General features: G+C 42.3%; 1 protein-coding gene across 8 annotated transcripts in view; it reads right to left on the reverse strand.

The window, feature by feature from the left end:
• Window positions 1-17,690, reverse strand: part of MAF (MAF bZIP transcription factor) — a 339,020-nt gene that overhangs the window by 310,111 nt on the left and 11,219 nt on the right. For 2 of the 8 annotated variants that reach the window (XM_045796217.2, XM_087870628.1), the window contains 2 exons: window positions 13,900-13,960; window positions 3,069-10,908 (listed from right to left, as the gene is read on the reverse strand). In XM_045796217.2, the coding sequence (XP_045652173.1) occupies window positions 13,910-13,960 (51 nt within the window). In that variant the 3' untranslated portion in view covers window positions 3,069-10,908; window positions 13,900-13,909. Of the gene's footprint in view, window positions 1-3,068; window positions 11,119-11,432; window positions 11,629-13,899; window positions 13,961-17,690 lie in introns of those variants that run through there. The other 6 variants (XM_045796216.2, XM_087870627.1, XM_045796215.2 and 3 more) reach the window with 3 other exon arrangements.

The following is a 17,690-nucleotide window of genomic DNA, read 5'->3' on the forward strand; positions in this document are numbered from 1 at the left end:
GAAGACTGGAACTGCACTGCTGTATTTTAACATATAATCACAAATTAAAAACTGAAAGAAGAAATGCATTTTTCTGTCAATGGCTTAAGGGGATTCCACCTCTAAGCTTCTGCTAAAGCTCCCTTAGTCTTTTTTACATTTGTAGCATTTTGGAGCAATTTGCTGGAGTCAAAGAAGGCAGTGAAATTTCCACAACCGACTTCAAAGCCCCCAAATCCTGTATCAGTGGAGGGGAGCCTGGTAGCAACACCAGAGGGAACGTTTTTCAAAGAGGTGTGTGTAAGAACGTGCCAGGCATTTCTGCCCAGCTCCAGCGATTGATGTTAATGGCAGGCACGTGACCAAATCCCCATGTAGTTCTTTGAAAAATACCCCTCCCTCCCTCCACCCCCCCACCAACACTTTTGGCTGTGACAATGCAGATGATACAGAAAAGGGCTAGCACAGAGGAGCTGCTGCCGCGGCTCAGTGAACAATACCGGCCTTAATTCAATTAACACAAATGAGTCTTTTATCCGGTGGGGAGCGCGGAGCACATGCAGATGGATCAAGAGGAGGCGCTGTACCTGGATGGGTTCACACTGGGGAAAATGAAGGCTGGACAGAGTGGCTTCGGGAAAGGGAAACGTATAAACGGTCAGGGCACCAACCACCCCAGTTCGTCCCCCTTTGTTTTCTACTGCTGTTTGCATGCCCTCGTTGGCCTGGCCTTCCAAATTTCTTCTCCATCTGGCCCCAGTTTACCCATTGGTCCCTGTTCGGGGCAATCCTTCCTCCCCAACTCACACCCATAAACACACTGTTTATTCCAGCTATCCCCACACTGCTGTGGTGAATTAAGATCCCCAAACAGGAAATATGTAGAAACTGGCATTTTGCCTATGAATATTCTATGCTATAAGAGATTATAAAACCCAGGCTCATGAGAGCAGGTGAGGCTGCCCGTCACCCCGCATTTCAGCCTAAATGTGATATTCTCGTGGGTATGATTTGGTTAGGAGCAGGGATGAACATTGTTTCCTAAGATTATTGGTTATTTGTGTTTACTTTTTCTAAAAGCTGCCCATTCTTCTCTGCCCAGTTTCCTATCAGGTTGTCGGTCTTCTTTCTTGTGGATTTATAAGAGCTCTTCACACGAAAGAAACGACGTCTTTGACTATCTGGTGGGTTGTGATTTTTCCCACTTTGCTGCTTGTCTTTGGGTTTCGTTGCTGGTGTTTTTGCTATGTGTAGGTTTTAAATGCTTATGTAGTCAAATTAATCAACGCTTTGCTGTAGAGCATGTGGGTTTTAGGTCAGGCTAAGGAAGACCTTCCCCATCTCAAGTTAAAAACATAATCTAGTTTCCTTTTGCTTCTGCATGGGTGTTCAGAACATGATAACCCTCCTCTTGCTCACCTCACAAACCCTGCGTCTTCTGGAGAGCGTTTATCAAGCAGGACAAGAATTTATTTTAATTGTCTGTCTGCATCAATAATGAATCTTGAGAGCAAGAACTGTGTCCTATTGGTTTCTGAATCCTCCAGCACGGACTCCATATTCTGGTATCTAGAGAGCGCACAGTAAGTGTCCATTGAGTTAAATCCTAAAATAAAGCATAATAACTCGGATGCCAAACCAGAGAAAAGGGGTTTATTTTCCAATAGCTCTCCAAAAAAGGACATTAAGAAATAGGTCTGGCTGGCGCAGACTATATTTAACAAGCCGTCCAGGAAAAGAAACTTAGCCCACAAAAGTGTCAAGGAAATGTCAGGATACGGGTCTTTTCAAAAGCGGGGAGAGGATTAAGAGAACAACCTCTAATTTTTGACAGATTGCAAAGATGGCCTCTTTGTCACTTAAACTTTTTACGAGTCTCTTATTACCCATTTGTTTGCCTGTTTCTGCTCCTGCTTATGTGGCTGCGTTCCGCCACTTTCCGGAAAGGATCCGAGGCACAGATGCTGTGTGCTGCTTACCGACGCAGGGCTGGGCTGGACACAAAAATAAATGAGGAGCAGACTCCATGCTCACAGAGTTTAGAATCCAAGAGGAGAGGAGAAATGTAAAAGGTAGTAGAGTGAAGAGTGCCTTCAGAGCGGGCCATCTTTGTACAGCTTAGTGCTAAGCTTTAGTGGAGGAGCAAGGGGTCTGACAGCACGTGATCAAACATCTTGGTTAAACCCAGCCAGCACCATTGTCTCCGGTCCTGTTTCGACTACAAGCCCAATCAGACTAGTTAAATAACTTTCTGGTGGTAATGACGACAAATAACACAACACCTCCTTGGTACTTGTAAAAGTTTGTACAAATAATTTGGAATACATCTATCCTTGTAACTCAATAATTAAATACATTATGCTCTTTTATATGCAGGATTTTTTTTTGTTTTTTTTGGAATACCATCATACATTAAAATTACCCATTCTGCTAGTTCAAAATCCTCAGTATCAACCCCTTGGTTCATGTGCTGGATCTGTGATGACCTGGTCACTCGGCTGACTGTGTGGACTCATGGAAGTTCTCTGATTCTGGCTTGCTTGACCCATTTCCCAAAAGAGAAGAAGGGAGACTCCACGGGGTAATCAGGGTGATAGGCCGGCCCAGACCGTGTGGCTGCTTAGTAGCTAGGTCAGGTATAAGGAGGAGGCTTCTGGAGCACTTCTAATGTGCCTTCCCTACGTGCCTTATCTGATTTCCTTAAGCCTTCCTTCCATAGACTTGATGTTAATAAAGGGCTGGGAAGAACAGATGAAGCAGGAAAAGCACAAAGCTATCATTCATCCCTTTTAATTTTAAACTGAAAAATGGCTGAGTTTGTGAAACAGAACGATAAAATATGGGAAATTCACCAGTTATCTCTTCGCTTTCTGGGTCCCTGAAGTCTTCCGTTAGGAGTTCGAAATCCTGGGGCGCCTGGGTGGCACAGCGGTTAAGCGTCTGCCTTCGGCTCAGGTCGTGATCCCGGAGTTACGGGATCGAGCCCCACATCGGGCTCCTCCGCTATGAGCCTGCTTCTTCCTCTCCCACTCCCCCTGCTTGTGTTCCCTCTCTCATTGGCTGTTTCTGTCGAATAAATAAATAAAATCTTTAAAAAAAAAAAAAAAAGGAGTTTGAAATCCTGGTTGTGCATTAGAATCACTGGGAATTGTTACTTAAACAAATACTGATGCTTGAACCCCTAGATGTTCCGGAGTAATTGGTCTGGGGGCAGGGCCTCAATGGTTTTAAAAGCTCCCTGGGTGCATCCAAGGTTGACAACCTAGCCTCTAGGTTCAGAGATCCGTTCCTGGCCTAATTCTATTCCCGTCTATCTCCAAAAGGGGTGTACAAAAGTCTGGGGTACAAATTTCCTCCCCCACATTGCAAAGTGCCCATCTTCCCAGTCCTGCTGCATGCACCCCATTCTTGGGAAATCTTACTGGGAAGGCTGAGATGAGGACCCTCCCCTAGCCCCGGCTGGCTGGGTGAGAGACAGAAACCTGACCAAGGTGAGCCAATCAGCTCTCTTTTCCTAGAACTGAGTTAAAAGAGTCTCTGACCCAGGGCTGCTGGGAGCTCAAAGCCAAGTTTAGGGTGGAACCCAGAAGTGACTGCGGGAATCACGTGTTCTCCAGGGAGAAGGCCTGCCTGCTTTCTGTAGGAAGAATGAAGCAGGTGTACAAAAAGAGAGAAGGGAGCAGAAGGCACAGGAAGAATGAACCTCCATCCCAAACTGCCCTCCAGCCCCTATCTTGTATATACGTGCCCTTAATGTATACTGTTATCCTTGTAAGAAAAGAATAGAAACTTGAAGGCAGAGTTTTTATGTGCAAGGAGTCCCTAGCCAAGATTCTAGGACATTAACATAGTCCTTACAGGACTTCTGATTTCCTAGGAAGGCTCATCCAATCACAAATGGCCAGGCCGGATTTGACAGTGATCTTGGGTTTTTTAACCAAAGCAGAGGATCCCAAACGCGGGTCCTGAAACCCCATAGAGAGGCCATGAAGACAGTAACAGCACCCATGAGTCACTCCTGTTATTGCAAAGACCTATGGGGTAAACCCTCATGGTAAGGTTTTCTTTGCTTTTGACTGCATACAGATCAATGGAATTATGCTTCTTCTCTTGTTGATCGGATGCCCTGCAGCTGTGACAGAGGGCTCCAATTAATAAAACAAATACACAGAATTACAAACACATCTTTCGGAGCACAACTTTCATAAGGGGAAATGAGTAAAGGGATCCTCCTTGAGTCCTAAATAAAATTTAGTATCTCAACCACCACTTTTCAAAAACTGTCCTACGTGATGTTAGTTCCACAAGATGGTTCATTAGGGAACAGGGTTCATGTTCAAACAAGTTTGGAGGATACAGTGTGCTAGCTGTGCCGTTCCTTTCCCATGGAGGGTCACAATAATATTAGCATATAAAGGCTCTAAGAGGGATGATAGCAAAATTAAATGCTTGATTTTGTCTAATCCGTAAGTTCCCTAAATTATTTGACCACAGAACTCCCCAAGCACACCTTTAAAAAAAAAAAAAAAATTTGAAGGGATCATGACATTTTTTTCAGGGGAGAACAGATAATAGTCATAAACTAGTTCTAGGTTTTTTCCATTTTCCAATTTGACATGAGCAGAGGGGAATAAGTGTGATATCATAATACCAAAGTTATGTTAAAACACATCGAGGTTTGCAAAGTGTCAAGGTCAAAGTTTTATTCCATATAATACTGATCAAGGCCAAGCATGGTGGGGGGGGGGTTTCCTCTGTGCCTGGTGCTTTACATACATCATTGTATTTAATCCTTTGCACAATCCTATCTTACAATCCTATTTTACAGATGCAGAAACTGTGTATTCTTTCTCATGTTACTACAGATTTTGCTGACAACTTTTTATTAAATGGGGCTTTCAATGGAGTGATTTAATGCTGATTTATCTTCACTATCCTGTAATTTCCTGAGTGTCAATTGCACACCTGACACTTTACACATTACAGGGTATTAAGGAAACGTACCATCTATTATTTTTTTAAATGCTCTTGAAATGACAATCTTTATCTTTGAGTAGAAAAAGGTTTCTCTGTTACCTACTGAAATCAAACCACAGAATCATTTGACTTTAGAGCTGGAGGCGGGTCCTTGGGGTCAAGATCATGAGAAGGACCAGTCCCAGCCTTCTAGATACTAATCAGATTATAATTTTTTTTTCTAGGCTTCACTCAACCCAACTCAGAAACAGATGACCAAAGAGGAGAGGGCTACTGAGCTCATGCTACATGTGCTAAGGTTAATCGCTGGGCTTTTTAACTGGGAAGGAGAGACTAAGCTGACCCGGGCAGGGGTAGCATGGAATTTATCCAGAAATAAATATCCACATGACTGCAGTGTCGGCTCAAATTATATTTTAATAGCTTTGTGCCCGAGTTTCCTCATCTGTATAAAGGGCATTAAAATATCTGCCCCTCTAGTTGCTGTAACCATCAAAGATGGCGTAGGTCCTGGCTCCCGGGACAGTCAACGGCAGCTGTGGTCATCAATGCCTGTGAGGCTTTGGATGACCTCCAAAGAGCAGGGCTGGGTGGAACATCATGGTCTTCAACCCCATGGAAGTTTTCTCTAACTCCTGACAAACTGGCATCGACCTCAAGTGACCAAAGGGTCTCAACTCTCCCTTAAATATAAAAAAGTCTGATTCTCAATAGTCTCTATAAACTGCAGAGGTGGAGGGAAAAACAAGCCACTGTCTTAAAGTCTAGCTAATTTCTGAAACCCCTGATTAATGGGATATGAAAATAAAAACCACATACATGTTTGATAAGATACGTACATGTTTTAGTAACCAATATATGTATCTATAGTGAAAACATTTTGACTAAGTCTTATGGTTCAAAACCGAAGAAAATGAATGTTCAAAATCTTGACCTTTGGACCTTTGTGCATAGTTTAGAACTTGTGCGTAGGTTCTTTTTCTAAATTTTCCTCTTCATTTTGGTGATCTCTGCAAAAACTCCGGATAACCTCTGACTCAGTCTCCCCAGTACTGTGAATGTTGGTGGCACGCGCTGGCTATCTGGCTTCAAATTTATGTCTCTAGTACCTTTCAAAAAATATTTTCCAATTTCACAAAATAAAACCCTGCTAATGAGCAGATAACAAGTCACACATAACAAGCAGCATATCTACTTTGAAAGAAATCATATTTCAATGCATGTAACAACCTGGCATTCACTTAAAATGATCACTTGTTTTACCAACGGGCATGCCGTTCCTTCAGGAAACATTTCATTGTACACCTGGTATGTGCTATATTTGTTGTTTGCAATTATAGGATATATTAATTTTTTTCATTTATTTTACTTTATTAGAATGCTTTAGGGTATGTGTGCATCTTTAGGCATGTACATTCGCGCCCCCCCCCCCCCAGCGATCCACACCAACCTCACCTCAGTAGTAATGAATCCCACGTCTAAATGGGACTCAGGTAGATGTCGATATCCATATTGATACCTATGATCAATTTCATCTCTACTTTCACATGATGAATCATTTTTCAAAGGTAAAGATTTTATTGTGGAGTGCCTTGTTTCTAGATAGAATTCTATAGCCCTATTCATTTCTCATATTAACAGCTTAATATTTAAAGTTGGAAAGACAGACAAGGAAATCTATAATGAGAAAACTTCAGGACTCCCCCAATAAATAACTCTTATCTTCAATTGGACAAATGTGAGACACTAAGACCTTCAAAAAGCCACCCTCCTCTGCTCAAACCCAACGGTGCTGAGAAATATATGACAAACTTTGGTCTGATATTAACCACAAATTATTTTTTCCTTTAAAAAATTAATTAAAAACACGAGATGGAATAAATATTTCAGGCGACCAGCAGCAAAATGGGAAAATACCATGTGTTTGGAGTTTTAGTGCCCTCTGAGTGCAGAAATTTATTTGCAGCAAGCAGAAAATAGACAGCAAGCATAAAAATACAGCAGAGTCCCCCTAGTAAAATTATTTATCAAGCTAACAAGGGAGGGACCCTTCTAGTAACAACAAGCCAGCGAGGAAAAGACATGGCTTTATATTTTACCTTTGGGTTAGCAAACCAGTAAAAATGCCAACTGACAAGCACTTCACATAAACATTTCTTTCTAAATGAGCTTCCTTGTTAGGAGGAAAGAAAAAAAAAAAAAATCTCTTCCTAGCTAAGGAGCGCTATAGCTTACAGACAGAATTCTAGCATGGATACGTGGACTCTTCAGTGCAAAAATAAAATAAGTGAAATAATAAGTTAATGTGAATTATGAATGGAGTTTTAAAAACAAATTAGAAGTTCATTAAAGAAAATGTGCTTACATTCTTACCAGAGTATGCTCATACTTGGACGTTTACAGAAAGTCACAGTTTTGTAAGATGCCTTTCCAGGGCTAGCGTTAAGAGTCTCCGGGAACAAAAATTCATACGTATATATTCATATACACATATATATGTACTGACATTGCCTCTACTGTATAAGCCTCATTGCTATATTTTTCAAATATTTATTTTACGAGCAAAACCCCAAAGCCAGCTTTTACAGTTTAGTTTAACGATACCAAAGTTTGATTATAAATTACAAATCACTTTACTGCAGCTGGCTATAGCAAAAAAAAAAAAAAAAAAAGCAAGCAAGCCCTGAGTTGAAACCACACAGTGACCTGATCCCAATTAAATTTTAAAGAAATAGTAAAAATCGCATTCTCAGAACAACGGCATCCTCAGTAGCTCTGCAAATAACTCCTGACGACTTTACAATGAAATCACACACCCGGATCTCATCTTCCCTGAACTGAAAATCTGATCCGTGTTAACCGTGGCAAACATGGGAAGGTACCTTTTTTATTGTGGAAGGAAATGATAGATAGATTCGCAGAGAATGGCGAATCTAAATGACACTGTAAAGTGTTGAGTCCAGACTGACAGAAACACCTTACAGGAACTGCTCTCCCCCCATGCCCGGGGAGGCCCCCATTCCCACCAATGCCATAAAAAATAATAATAATAAATAAATAAAAGTTTTCCAGCAACAGGGACAGAAAGTTTTTCATCACTAATATCGGCCAGCTCAAACAAAATAGGAGGAAAATATTAAAAATAAACCATCCCTTACTTTGTTCTTCGTCTCCGGAACAGGACGACTGTCGCCACGCTGCTGTGAAAACTCCGAGCTCTGGCTGGACAAGGGAACCTCCCGCTCTCGGTCAGGAACCAAGGTGTACCCTGTGCTTTTCTTCTGGGGTCGAGGCCCAAACTCTCCAACTCAAATCCCGCCAGCTCCGTGCGGGAGCCAGGCGTACTACCTGCCCGCCAGTCTGTGGGGACGGTTCTTAGCACCCGTCCTGTGCTATTTCGTGACCTTTTTGCCTTTAGACCGGGGTCTTGTCAGGGTGCTAGTACGGAACCCAAGTTCAGATCAAACAGGTCGCTTCTGAATAACTAGGTCTGCGGACTACCCACGGAGACTGTGTTTAGAGCACAGCACGTTCGCTAACCACCTCTCACCGACCACTAAGCTGGGGAAGACGCTGAAAGCAACACCCCAGCAACGCGCGATCTGATTCGCCGGCTCCACGAGCTCAGCAGAACAAGGAGCACGTGGAAAGGGCAAGAAGGCGAGGCCAGAGGGCCTGGAATGCAGATTGGGTCTCCAGAAGGCTGCTGGGGAGGAGGGCAGCTGGGAGCCATCAGCCCTGGGCAGCAAAGCAGCTCCGAGGCTGACCAGAAATCCAGTCCTTATCACAAACTCTCCCTGCTGCGCGGTGAGGGCGAGCCCGGGCTCAGACCTCCGCGCGTGCCAGGCAAGCGGGTGCCGGCCCGTGCACTTTGCACTTTTTTCCTAACTGTGCAATGGGGAGAAACAGCTTCTGGGCTTTCCAAGGAGAAAAAGAGAAGAAAAAAATAAAAATAAGAAGTCTGGGAAAGCCCAATAACAAATAAACAAAACAGTCTTTGGGCATCAGAACAGAAGTGTATGTGCTTACTCACTGGAGCAAAGTATGAGAAAGCAGTTCTTAGCTTGTGTCCAAAATGTCAGATGGGTGGAGGGATTTCTGACTTCTCTTGGCCACTGCTGAGAGGAGGGAGGTGCTACACATCCTTTTCGGCAGACTTACGTGGCCTTCTAAAATGCCATGCATGATTCCAAACACTGTGAAACCTATCGTGTGCACCTTAAGATTTCTTGAAAGGATTCTGAAAGCTCCATTATGAAGTAAGAGAGACGGTAGGAAAATAAGAGAAATTTTTAAAAGGTAAACAGGAAATTCTATTCTCCTATTCAAAATTCGCAGCCCAGGAAGAGACCCCCCACCCCCGTCAGCTTTCCCCCCATTTCATGTACAAGAATGAGGAATGATCTTCATTTTAAGATCTGAACCCGCCGGCGGGGGGAGGGGGGACACACCATGGCTGTATAGATTCAAGCCCTGTAATTAACTACCATCAGTGACCAAAGGTCTCCATTTTGATTAACTTTGTTTTCAGGGAGAGGGGGAGTCACCCCTGGTTCAGAATCCCTTTAAAGTAACTGTAAACCCAGGACACAACTCTGCTGGCAGAAGGAGCCAGGGACGAAGAAAAGAAACTCTGTAGAACCCAATATAATGGAAGTGGGACCTCAGGGCAAACCAATTCCATTCTCACCTCCACTGCCCACCTGCTAGCTAACGAACTTACTGGGTTTTCAGTAGAAGGGAATGACCAAAAGAAATCCTCACTGGCTGCATGTGAATAACAGGTCATTAGACAAGGCTTGCTGAGGGAAAAGGTGAAAACAAAACCCAACTAGTGTTCTCTCTTTCTTTCCTGTCATTCTCACCTCCTGCTGGCAGGGTTTGTGTTGTAGGATGTGTGCCCCTGGATTGTTAATTAGGTGTTAATATCTTCCAGGGCCTTACATCTGAGGTCACTGCTCCTGTGTCTGGGTCGTCTCCCGTGATAGTACCTGTGATTCCCACAGCTGGTTTGAGTTTCGTGCCCAACACCTGGAACTGCTCCTCCCCTCCCCCTACTTAGTGTTAATTCCCTCCTGAAATTGTATCAGTGCAAATGGCTTTGTAATATTTCCTGTGGTCGCTGGAAAGAGAGGCATGCTGAATTTTCCCCACTGGCTGACCCTTGCCCCAGCATGTTCCAAATATTGCAAAAAAGACAAAAAAAAAAAAAAAAAGAAAGAAAGAAAGAAAATCAAATCAAAACCAACCCTTCTGCTTAGCTCATTTATTGCCGATAATTTCATGAGGTGCCGGGAAAACCCCAAAATGCAGACAATGAACAACAACTTTACAGCGATTTTTGGATGGAGGAAATGGAAGATTCAGCAACGGGCAGGTGAAGAGGGTCTCCGCACTGGCGTCTGTGACGGCAGCACTAAATCTGACATTCAGGCAGGGACCGAACGTGTGCTTTCGGCACGGACGCTCTTTCCAGGAGTGTCACTTTGTGTTAAGCAATGAGCACCGTACTTTTACCAAAACTCTGTCTTACTTTTTCCCCTCTAAATGCATCATTTAAGTTGCCCCTTCAACTGTATCCTAGGGCTCACTGAGAATATGACTTCATATGGCATCATCAGGCTAGTTATCCTGCACCTGTTCTGCTATAATTGATTGATTAAATCAGCTCAGTAGTCAGGCAGCGCCCACCGAAAGAAAAACAGTAGGCAGGCCTTGTATGGAAAGGGGGTATGGATGGTGGTTGTGTGGAAGCATGACCTAAATAAACAAACAACAACAAACAATTAGGTAAGCCCACGTAACAAACACTTTAAATGAAATTATCCCCCCCTTTTTTTTTCTCAGTGCCAACAAATACGTTGATGTAATTCTCTTAAGACATACTCATGGAACTTGTGATGGATGGGTCCGCTCCAAATCTGCATACAGGACAGCATTCTGTTCTTGCTGCTGTGGGGGATGGAGGGTGTACTTTAAAAACTGAGTATGTAGGAGCCCCGAGGGGCCTGGAATGAAGACAGAGTCAAGACCAGCCACTGGTCTCACTTGGACTCTATAAACAGAGGCACCAAGAATCCGGACCTTACAGTCTGTGTTTTCACATGTCCTTTGCATGACAACACCTGATTCACCATTTCTGTTAGAATATTTTGATGGGCTCTGCAACAGAAACACGGTTATGACATATTTAATTTTACGTTTGAGTTAAACAGCCAGGCTAGGGCACCCACATTGACACAGGGCATCAGGAAACCATGCTTGTGTTTTATTTCTCTGGATGATTATGGGCAACATGGGAGGTCAAGTTATACAAAATAAAAACAAGATTTCTGAATATTTCTATTGTTTTTATGTTTTTTGTTTTTATCCCAGTTCATAAAACAATGAAGCCTTCCTTACATTTGTTTGGATTCATATTGGCATGGGTACAGTCAGGATAAAACATGTCCACTCAGCTAATTTTAAGACTAGAGAAAAAAAAAAAAAAACTGATGGGTACTTAGAACCCAGGAAGTACTATTTATAGAAGTTCCATCAGCTTCTCCCACCGGCGACAGGAAAGCTACAAACGGGCTTCTCCCCTATGTATGTATCCCACCTGCCCTGCCCTGAGGCAGCTCTGTAAGGCTTGGTTGAATCCGGATGGGTCTTAGCCAATGTCGGGAACATCTGAAATGGGCAGAGCATAGACATGAGCAGGCTAAGATCCACCACCACCCTGCAGATTAGTGTTTCAGCACACAAGAAGAAAGAACGTGTCTTGAAGGCCAACTGTTACCCTTGGTGCAATGCAGGGGCCGCTGTGTTAACTCAAGCTGAGGGACAGCCCCTCAGGTGGATTCCAAAGCCAGCCTTGGCATTAGGGTCTAGCAACACCATCACTTGTTTCCATGGCAAAGATGTTAACATCACACCACCCAGGGACGCTACCATGGAAAATTTTACACCAGATAGCAGTGCGTGGTTGTCTCCACGGACGTTCAGGTGAGAAGACCTTCCTTAGAAGGCACAACCTTGATAAATCATGCGTTTGGGTAGATTTGTGGATGTTAAGCTGTAACATGCGCTGACGGAAAATGTTAGTCAGGAATAAGGGATGGTACAGAAAAGGAGAATTTAATCTTTTTGCGATACCGCCGAGGAGGATATTTTGTAATATGCCCAAGAACCATAATATAATCTAGACTGTGTTTCTGAGAATACATAAATGAAAGGTAATTAGATGGCTCCCCAAATGGTTTGTGGTTTAATTTTCATACCCTAGCCAGGAAATTGCCAGAAATAAGCCACGAAGCTGTACGTAGTGGAAATTAGCAAGAGAGAAGAAGGCTAGCAGTTCTCCATTTTGGGCTTTCACTACTAAAATCCCTTAGCCAAAGTGACTTTCTGAATATACACTAAGTAACTCTCCCAAGAGTATCAAGTATTGAACTTTTCATATATCCGCTTATAATATCTAATATCATGGAGTAACTCAGAGGAATTGCCCTCCTCCCCCCAGATTCCCCATCTGACCAAATGCCTTTCTCTTCCTTGCTCTCACCTGTCAATCAAGTTCACAGATGAAATTTGATTTCTCTCCCACCAGTAACCTTATATGAAAAATTACCAGGAGGGTCAGGACCAGTGTGAACCTCACCTTAAAAGTTCATTAACTCTTTGCTCAAAATGGATGGTTTCAATGTAACAAAACCTGCCAGTGGGCCTAGATCATCATATTTAATAGATGGTTTTCAAATTCCAATTATAAAGATAGACACAAAAGAAAGGAATAAAAACAAGAAGAATAAAGTATTGGCACTGCACGCACATATGTGGACACTCAAATTAATCCCAAAGGTACACGTCGAGTTAAAATCTATGTACAAGACTATTCGGGAAAATGTTAATTTTGTATAAGGCTAGGAAAGAAATCATAGTTACATATTCACAATCCAGTTATTCAGCAGTGTGTAAAAGTAAGTAATCAGATACTATTTTTGAATAATGGGAGAAAATGGAGTTCTGGTTTCCAACACTCGGATTCATTGGATCCTTAAAGTCTCTCCCTTGCGACAAACAGCAGTTTGACAGTACGACTTTTGCCCCCTCCTCAGTTTCTCTAGAAATCAAGAACTGTATTTCATGCAGATTTCTCAGCAAGCAATTTTTTAATGAAAAAAAAATCAAACTTTGTTCCATTCGCCAATAAGAGGTAACAAGAATACATAAAACAATGACACTAAATACTTATTGGTGTACGAGTGTTGGACTAGCTTTCTAAACGAAGAGGTTTCATTATTAAATTCACCCTGGGATACTTACAGTTGAATACTCATTTAAATTTCTTAATTTCATTTTTTTTTTTTTTAGTAGATGAAAATCAGATATCTGCCCCCCACCCATCTCTTGCGCTCTCCCTCTGCCTACAATTGAAGTGGGAAGTGGCTCCAGAGTCACATTTGGAAGCAGAAGTGAGGGACACACTGTGCTTTAAAATGACACCAAATTTTCCAAATATGAATATGGAGTAAATTATAAGAGGCTGAAAATTTGGAATGTTTATGAGGCCCAGGTAAAGCCAGCCAAGGACCACAGATGCTAGTTGCACGGGCTCACCCAGACTGTCTGATGTTCAAGCAGAGGGACTAGCTCTCTGAGATTCATGCTGGTTAAGGCTAAAGATGGGGGGGGGTTTCCTCAGCCAGGATTAAGTACCCCGTACACCACACCTATGTAATGAGATGAATACAGAAACGCATGCATGCTGGTCCCACATACGCTGCGTCACCCTTCAGCACCCAGGATCACCATCTATGTTCCATGTGAAACCAAGTACTAAAATTACTAAAGCAGGAGATTTTCACACCTAAGGAATGATCAGCATTCCTTGCTTGCTTGCTATCCCGTCATGGAAAACTCATCGAAACGAGCACATGCAAATCAGAAATCAAGATGTACCTCTTTGACTTCAGGCAACAGGGTTTTTCACATCACTGATGCAGAGGATTCCCTTGGGTACCTGATTTAGTAAATATATTAAAATAAACAAAGGGTAATTAATAACCGTGAAGAAGGTTTCAAGGACAGTATGTTAAAGGCAGCCTAGCTATCTATGAAAAAGGCAGAGTTAGACCCAAAGAAGAGGGACTGAGCTCCACTTGCTTTGGTATCCTGGCCTCAGACCTACCAGAGGAGGGGGTTCACATGGAAGAGAATGACAGGGAATGCAGGGTCACCCCCTCTGACGATTGCTCCCACTCCTGGGAGGCTGAGATGGAGATACTCACAGGCCTGGCAGCCTGGATCGGCTTTGAAGTTGTCCTCAGTTCAGAGAACCGAGTCATTCCGGGGTCACAGTGGGGAGGATCTGAATGGTCTCTGATGGGCGTCTCTCAAGCCTTCACAGAGGGCCCATCCCTCAGAGAACCCAACTGGTCCAGCTGCCCCTGGGTCTCTACTGGGGCCCATTCTCTTCCATCTTCCCCCTCCTCCTTTATTGCTCTGGTCTGTTCTGCTCATACCGCTGACCTTAATTGCAAATGTTCTTTTAACAAATGGAAATATTTAGATACCACCCTTTTATTTATTAACTTCCACTCCATTTAAATTAGTAGCAGGGAATGCTTAGAACCATGATATGAAAATGAGGTTGCTTTAAAAAAAAAGTCTTTTTGCTTCACAGTGAATAACAAAGCACAGTAATTCAAAGTAGTTAGCTTTCTATGGTTCAAAACACCCTTATTGCTATTAGCTGTACTAATGTAAGTGGCAAAATAATTATCATTTACTGTACGGAGTCCAATATTTTCCAGACAGCAGTTTAATAACAAAGCAGACCTGTCATTTCTCCCTATAGTTAGTCACACCATACAAGTTCAGACTGTCAAAATATATTTAAAATCTAATTTTAAAAATTCAACATGGTTACAGCAAATCTGTGTACAATGACTGCGATAAACTAGCAAGTCAATCTAATTTTTTTTCTGAAATGAATATTTACTTATTTCTCTTTAATCCCCCCACTTTTACTTGGATTACCTTATAACTGGTATGAACAAATCCACTACAAACACATACATGCTGAAATCTGTAGGCAGCTGTAACTGCATGTAAAATCTTTCTCGACTTAAATTTTCATTGAGCATAACTTTGCCACTTATTTCGAAAGTCCTCTCTCTGGACGGTATAACTCTGCATTAAAACACTAGGATAAACAAATTTGTACTCTTACACCGGTCAGAGCTGCCCGAAATACATTATGGGCCTTCCTTCACACCTCTTGTTAGAAATGCCTAGAAAACCTTATAGCGCAGACTACTTTTCTTTGTGTAATAGTTTCTATTAATCTTTGCTAAATATATTATTTTTATTTAAAAAAGAAAAAAAGAAACGAAAGAAAGAAACAAACAAACAAGAAATACTTAAATTTTAAACCTGGAAGTGTTATCAGTAATACCAATTGTTCCCCATTTGAAGTTCAGATGGCTAATCTCTAAAAAACAAATAAACATAAACAAAAACCCTTCCCATAGAAGGTTCTTCTTCTTCTTTTTAATCTTTAAGAACATCAGATTCTTTTAGAAATGCAAGTGAATAGTTTAAAAGCTTAAGAGATTGTGGAAAGAATATTTTTGTAATTCCTTTGAGACAGTGCAAACATATGTTAAGCTTCTGCAAGGGGTATTTACAGGAGATCATATACTTGTGAAGCATTTTTCAATTTTAGAAAAATATTACAAAGCAATAATTGAACATAGGCTTTGCAAAATGCCCCTTTGCCTTCCTGACCGTCTCATTGATAGTCTCTGTTATTTTTGGAGAAAAAGAATCAGGCCTCATTAAATGTGATATTTGGCATCTCGCCTGTAATCTCATAAAGTAGATGTCCTTTTTAGATCATTGGTGTCATTTTCCTCAAGATGACCTCTACTCTTTGGCCATTCGGGCAACCCATCCTGTTATCAAGGCATTTACTTTCAAAAGGGCGGGGGAGAGAGATTCTGTTTGCACACCTGAACAGAGTCCAAAAGCCAATGCGGTTTCTCTGTTCTCATCAGCTTCACCCAGACTAGTCTTCAGGGAAGAGTGCTGGGGGCAAGGGGGTCTCACATGGAAAGGGGAGTAGAGGTTTTTGAACTAGACCACCATGGTGTAGTCTCAGCTAGACGTCTGCCAGCACAGAGCCTCTAACAGTTGGAGATATTTACCTAATGATTAAATAGTATTTTTAAAATAGTATAGGAACATGCAGTGATATTCCCAGGAAGATTTTAAAAGGTCTGGATACCCATACAATGCAGGCAAGTAACAAGGATAGTACACCCTGAAAACATGCTACAGAGAGATGGTCAGCCTGTGGCTCTGCAGGGCCCCGAATGGCACCAAGTGGGCGAAGGATTTAGGGGCAGATCATTCTAAGACAGATATTTCAGACTAGGTTTGCTGCTCACGCCTACCAAAATATGGAGTAGACAGGTTAACTGTCATGTGATTGTTTTTATTTCATAATGCGGACGCTGCAGATTGATCTTTTTATAGCTTCTCCCTCTACAATGGGTTACTTTAAAGGGCTCCATAAATAGGTAGGTAGAGAGCAGATCATAATTAGATGATAGAGAGATAGATAAGATAAATAGATAGATGGTAGACAAAAGAATATGTTGCATTCACTGCTTGCAAATGGAAGGACTCAAATACCATCTATTAACAGATTTAATTGTAGCATGATTACCACAGGTTTCCCCCCATTCTATCAAAAAGAATTTTAGTGTAATCTAACAGTGTGAAAGTGTCTCAGAGGCTGAGATCATTGTTTTAGTGCCAACATTTATCTGCACATTAATAAATCCATCCTGAAGAGAAGGAAAAAGAAAAAAAGAGACCTAGTTCAGAAAGTGCAATGTTACTTGCCTCTGTACTTGAGGCTCTAAAAAACTGAGGGTCCCAGTAAGGAAAAGGCTCTACATGGAACAGCTCCTTTCTGCAACCAGTAGTTTTAAAATCTGTCCTCCTAAGGGGCGCCTGCGTGGCACAGCGGTTAAGCATCTGCCTTCGGCTCAGGGCGTGATCCCGGCGTTATGGGATCGAGCCCCACATCAGGCTCCTCCGCTATGAGCCTGCTTCTTCCTCTCCCACTCCCCCTGCTTGTGTTCCCTCTCTCGCTGGCTGTCTCTATCTCTGTCGAATAAATAAATAAAATCTTAAAAAAAAAAATCAATTAATAGAGGGGCACCTGGGTGGCACAGCGGTTAAGCGTCTGCCTTCTGCTCAGGGCGTGATCCCAGCGTTATGGGATCGAGCCCCACATCAGGCTCCTCCGCTATGAGCCTGCTTCTTCCTCTCCCACTCCCCCTGCTTGTGTTCCCTCTCTCACTGGCTGTCTCTATCTCTGTCGAATAAATAAATAAAATCTTAAAAAAAAAAAATCTGTCCTCGTAAGAGCAGTTCCTGAGGGCCCGGAATTGGACTTGAACTGTGTTAAATCTGAAAATGCAAGCAAGACCCTCATGCTGGGGCTCTTGCCGAGATCCTAAAAAAGTTTGGCTGGCTTTCCTTTACAATGAGCATCAAACTATACCACGGAAAACCCCAACCATATCGAGATTTCTATGAAGATCGTAAAATGGTATCTGGATTTCCTTCTTTCCTTTCTCTTTTTCCTCCTTTCTCTAACCAGAGCAGGAAAAAAGATCTGAAAAATAGGCCGGAAAATTATTAGAGTAAAAATCAAATGATCCGGAGCAGCCGAT

The sequence above is a fragment of the Ursus americanus genome, chromosome 21 (assembly GCF_024610735.1).
Source record: "Ursus americanus isolate L20-20 chromosome 21, mUrsAme1.1.p, whole genome shotgun sequence".
Taxonomy (NCBI): Eukaryota; Metazoa; Chordata; class Mammalia; order Carnivora; family Ursidae; genus Ursus; species Ursus americanus.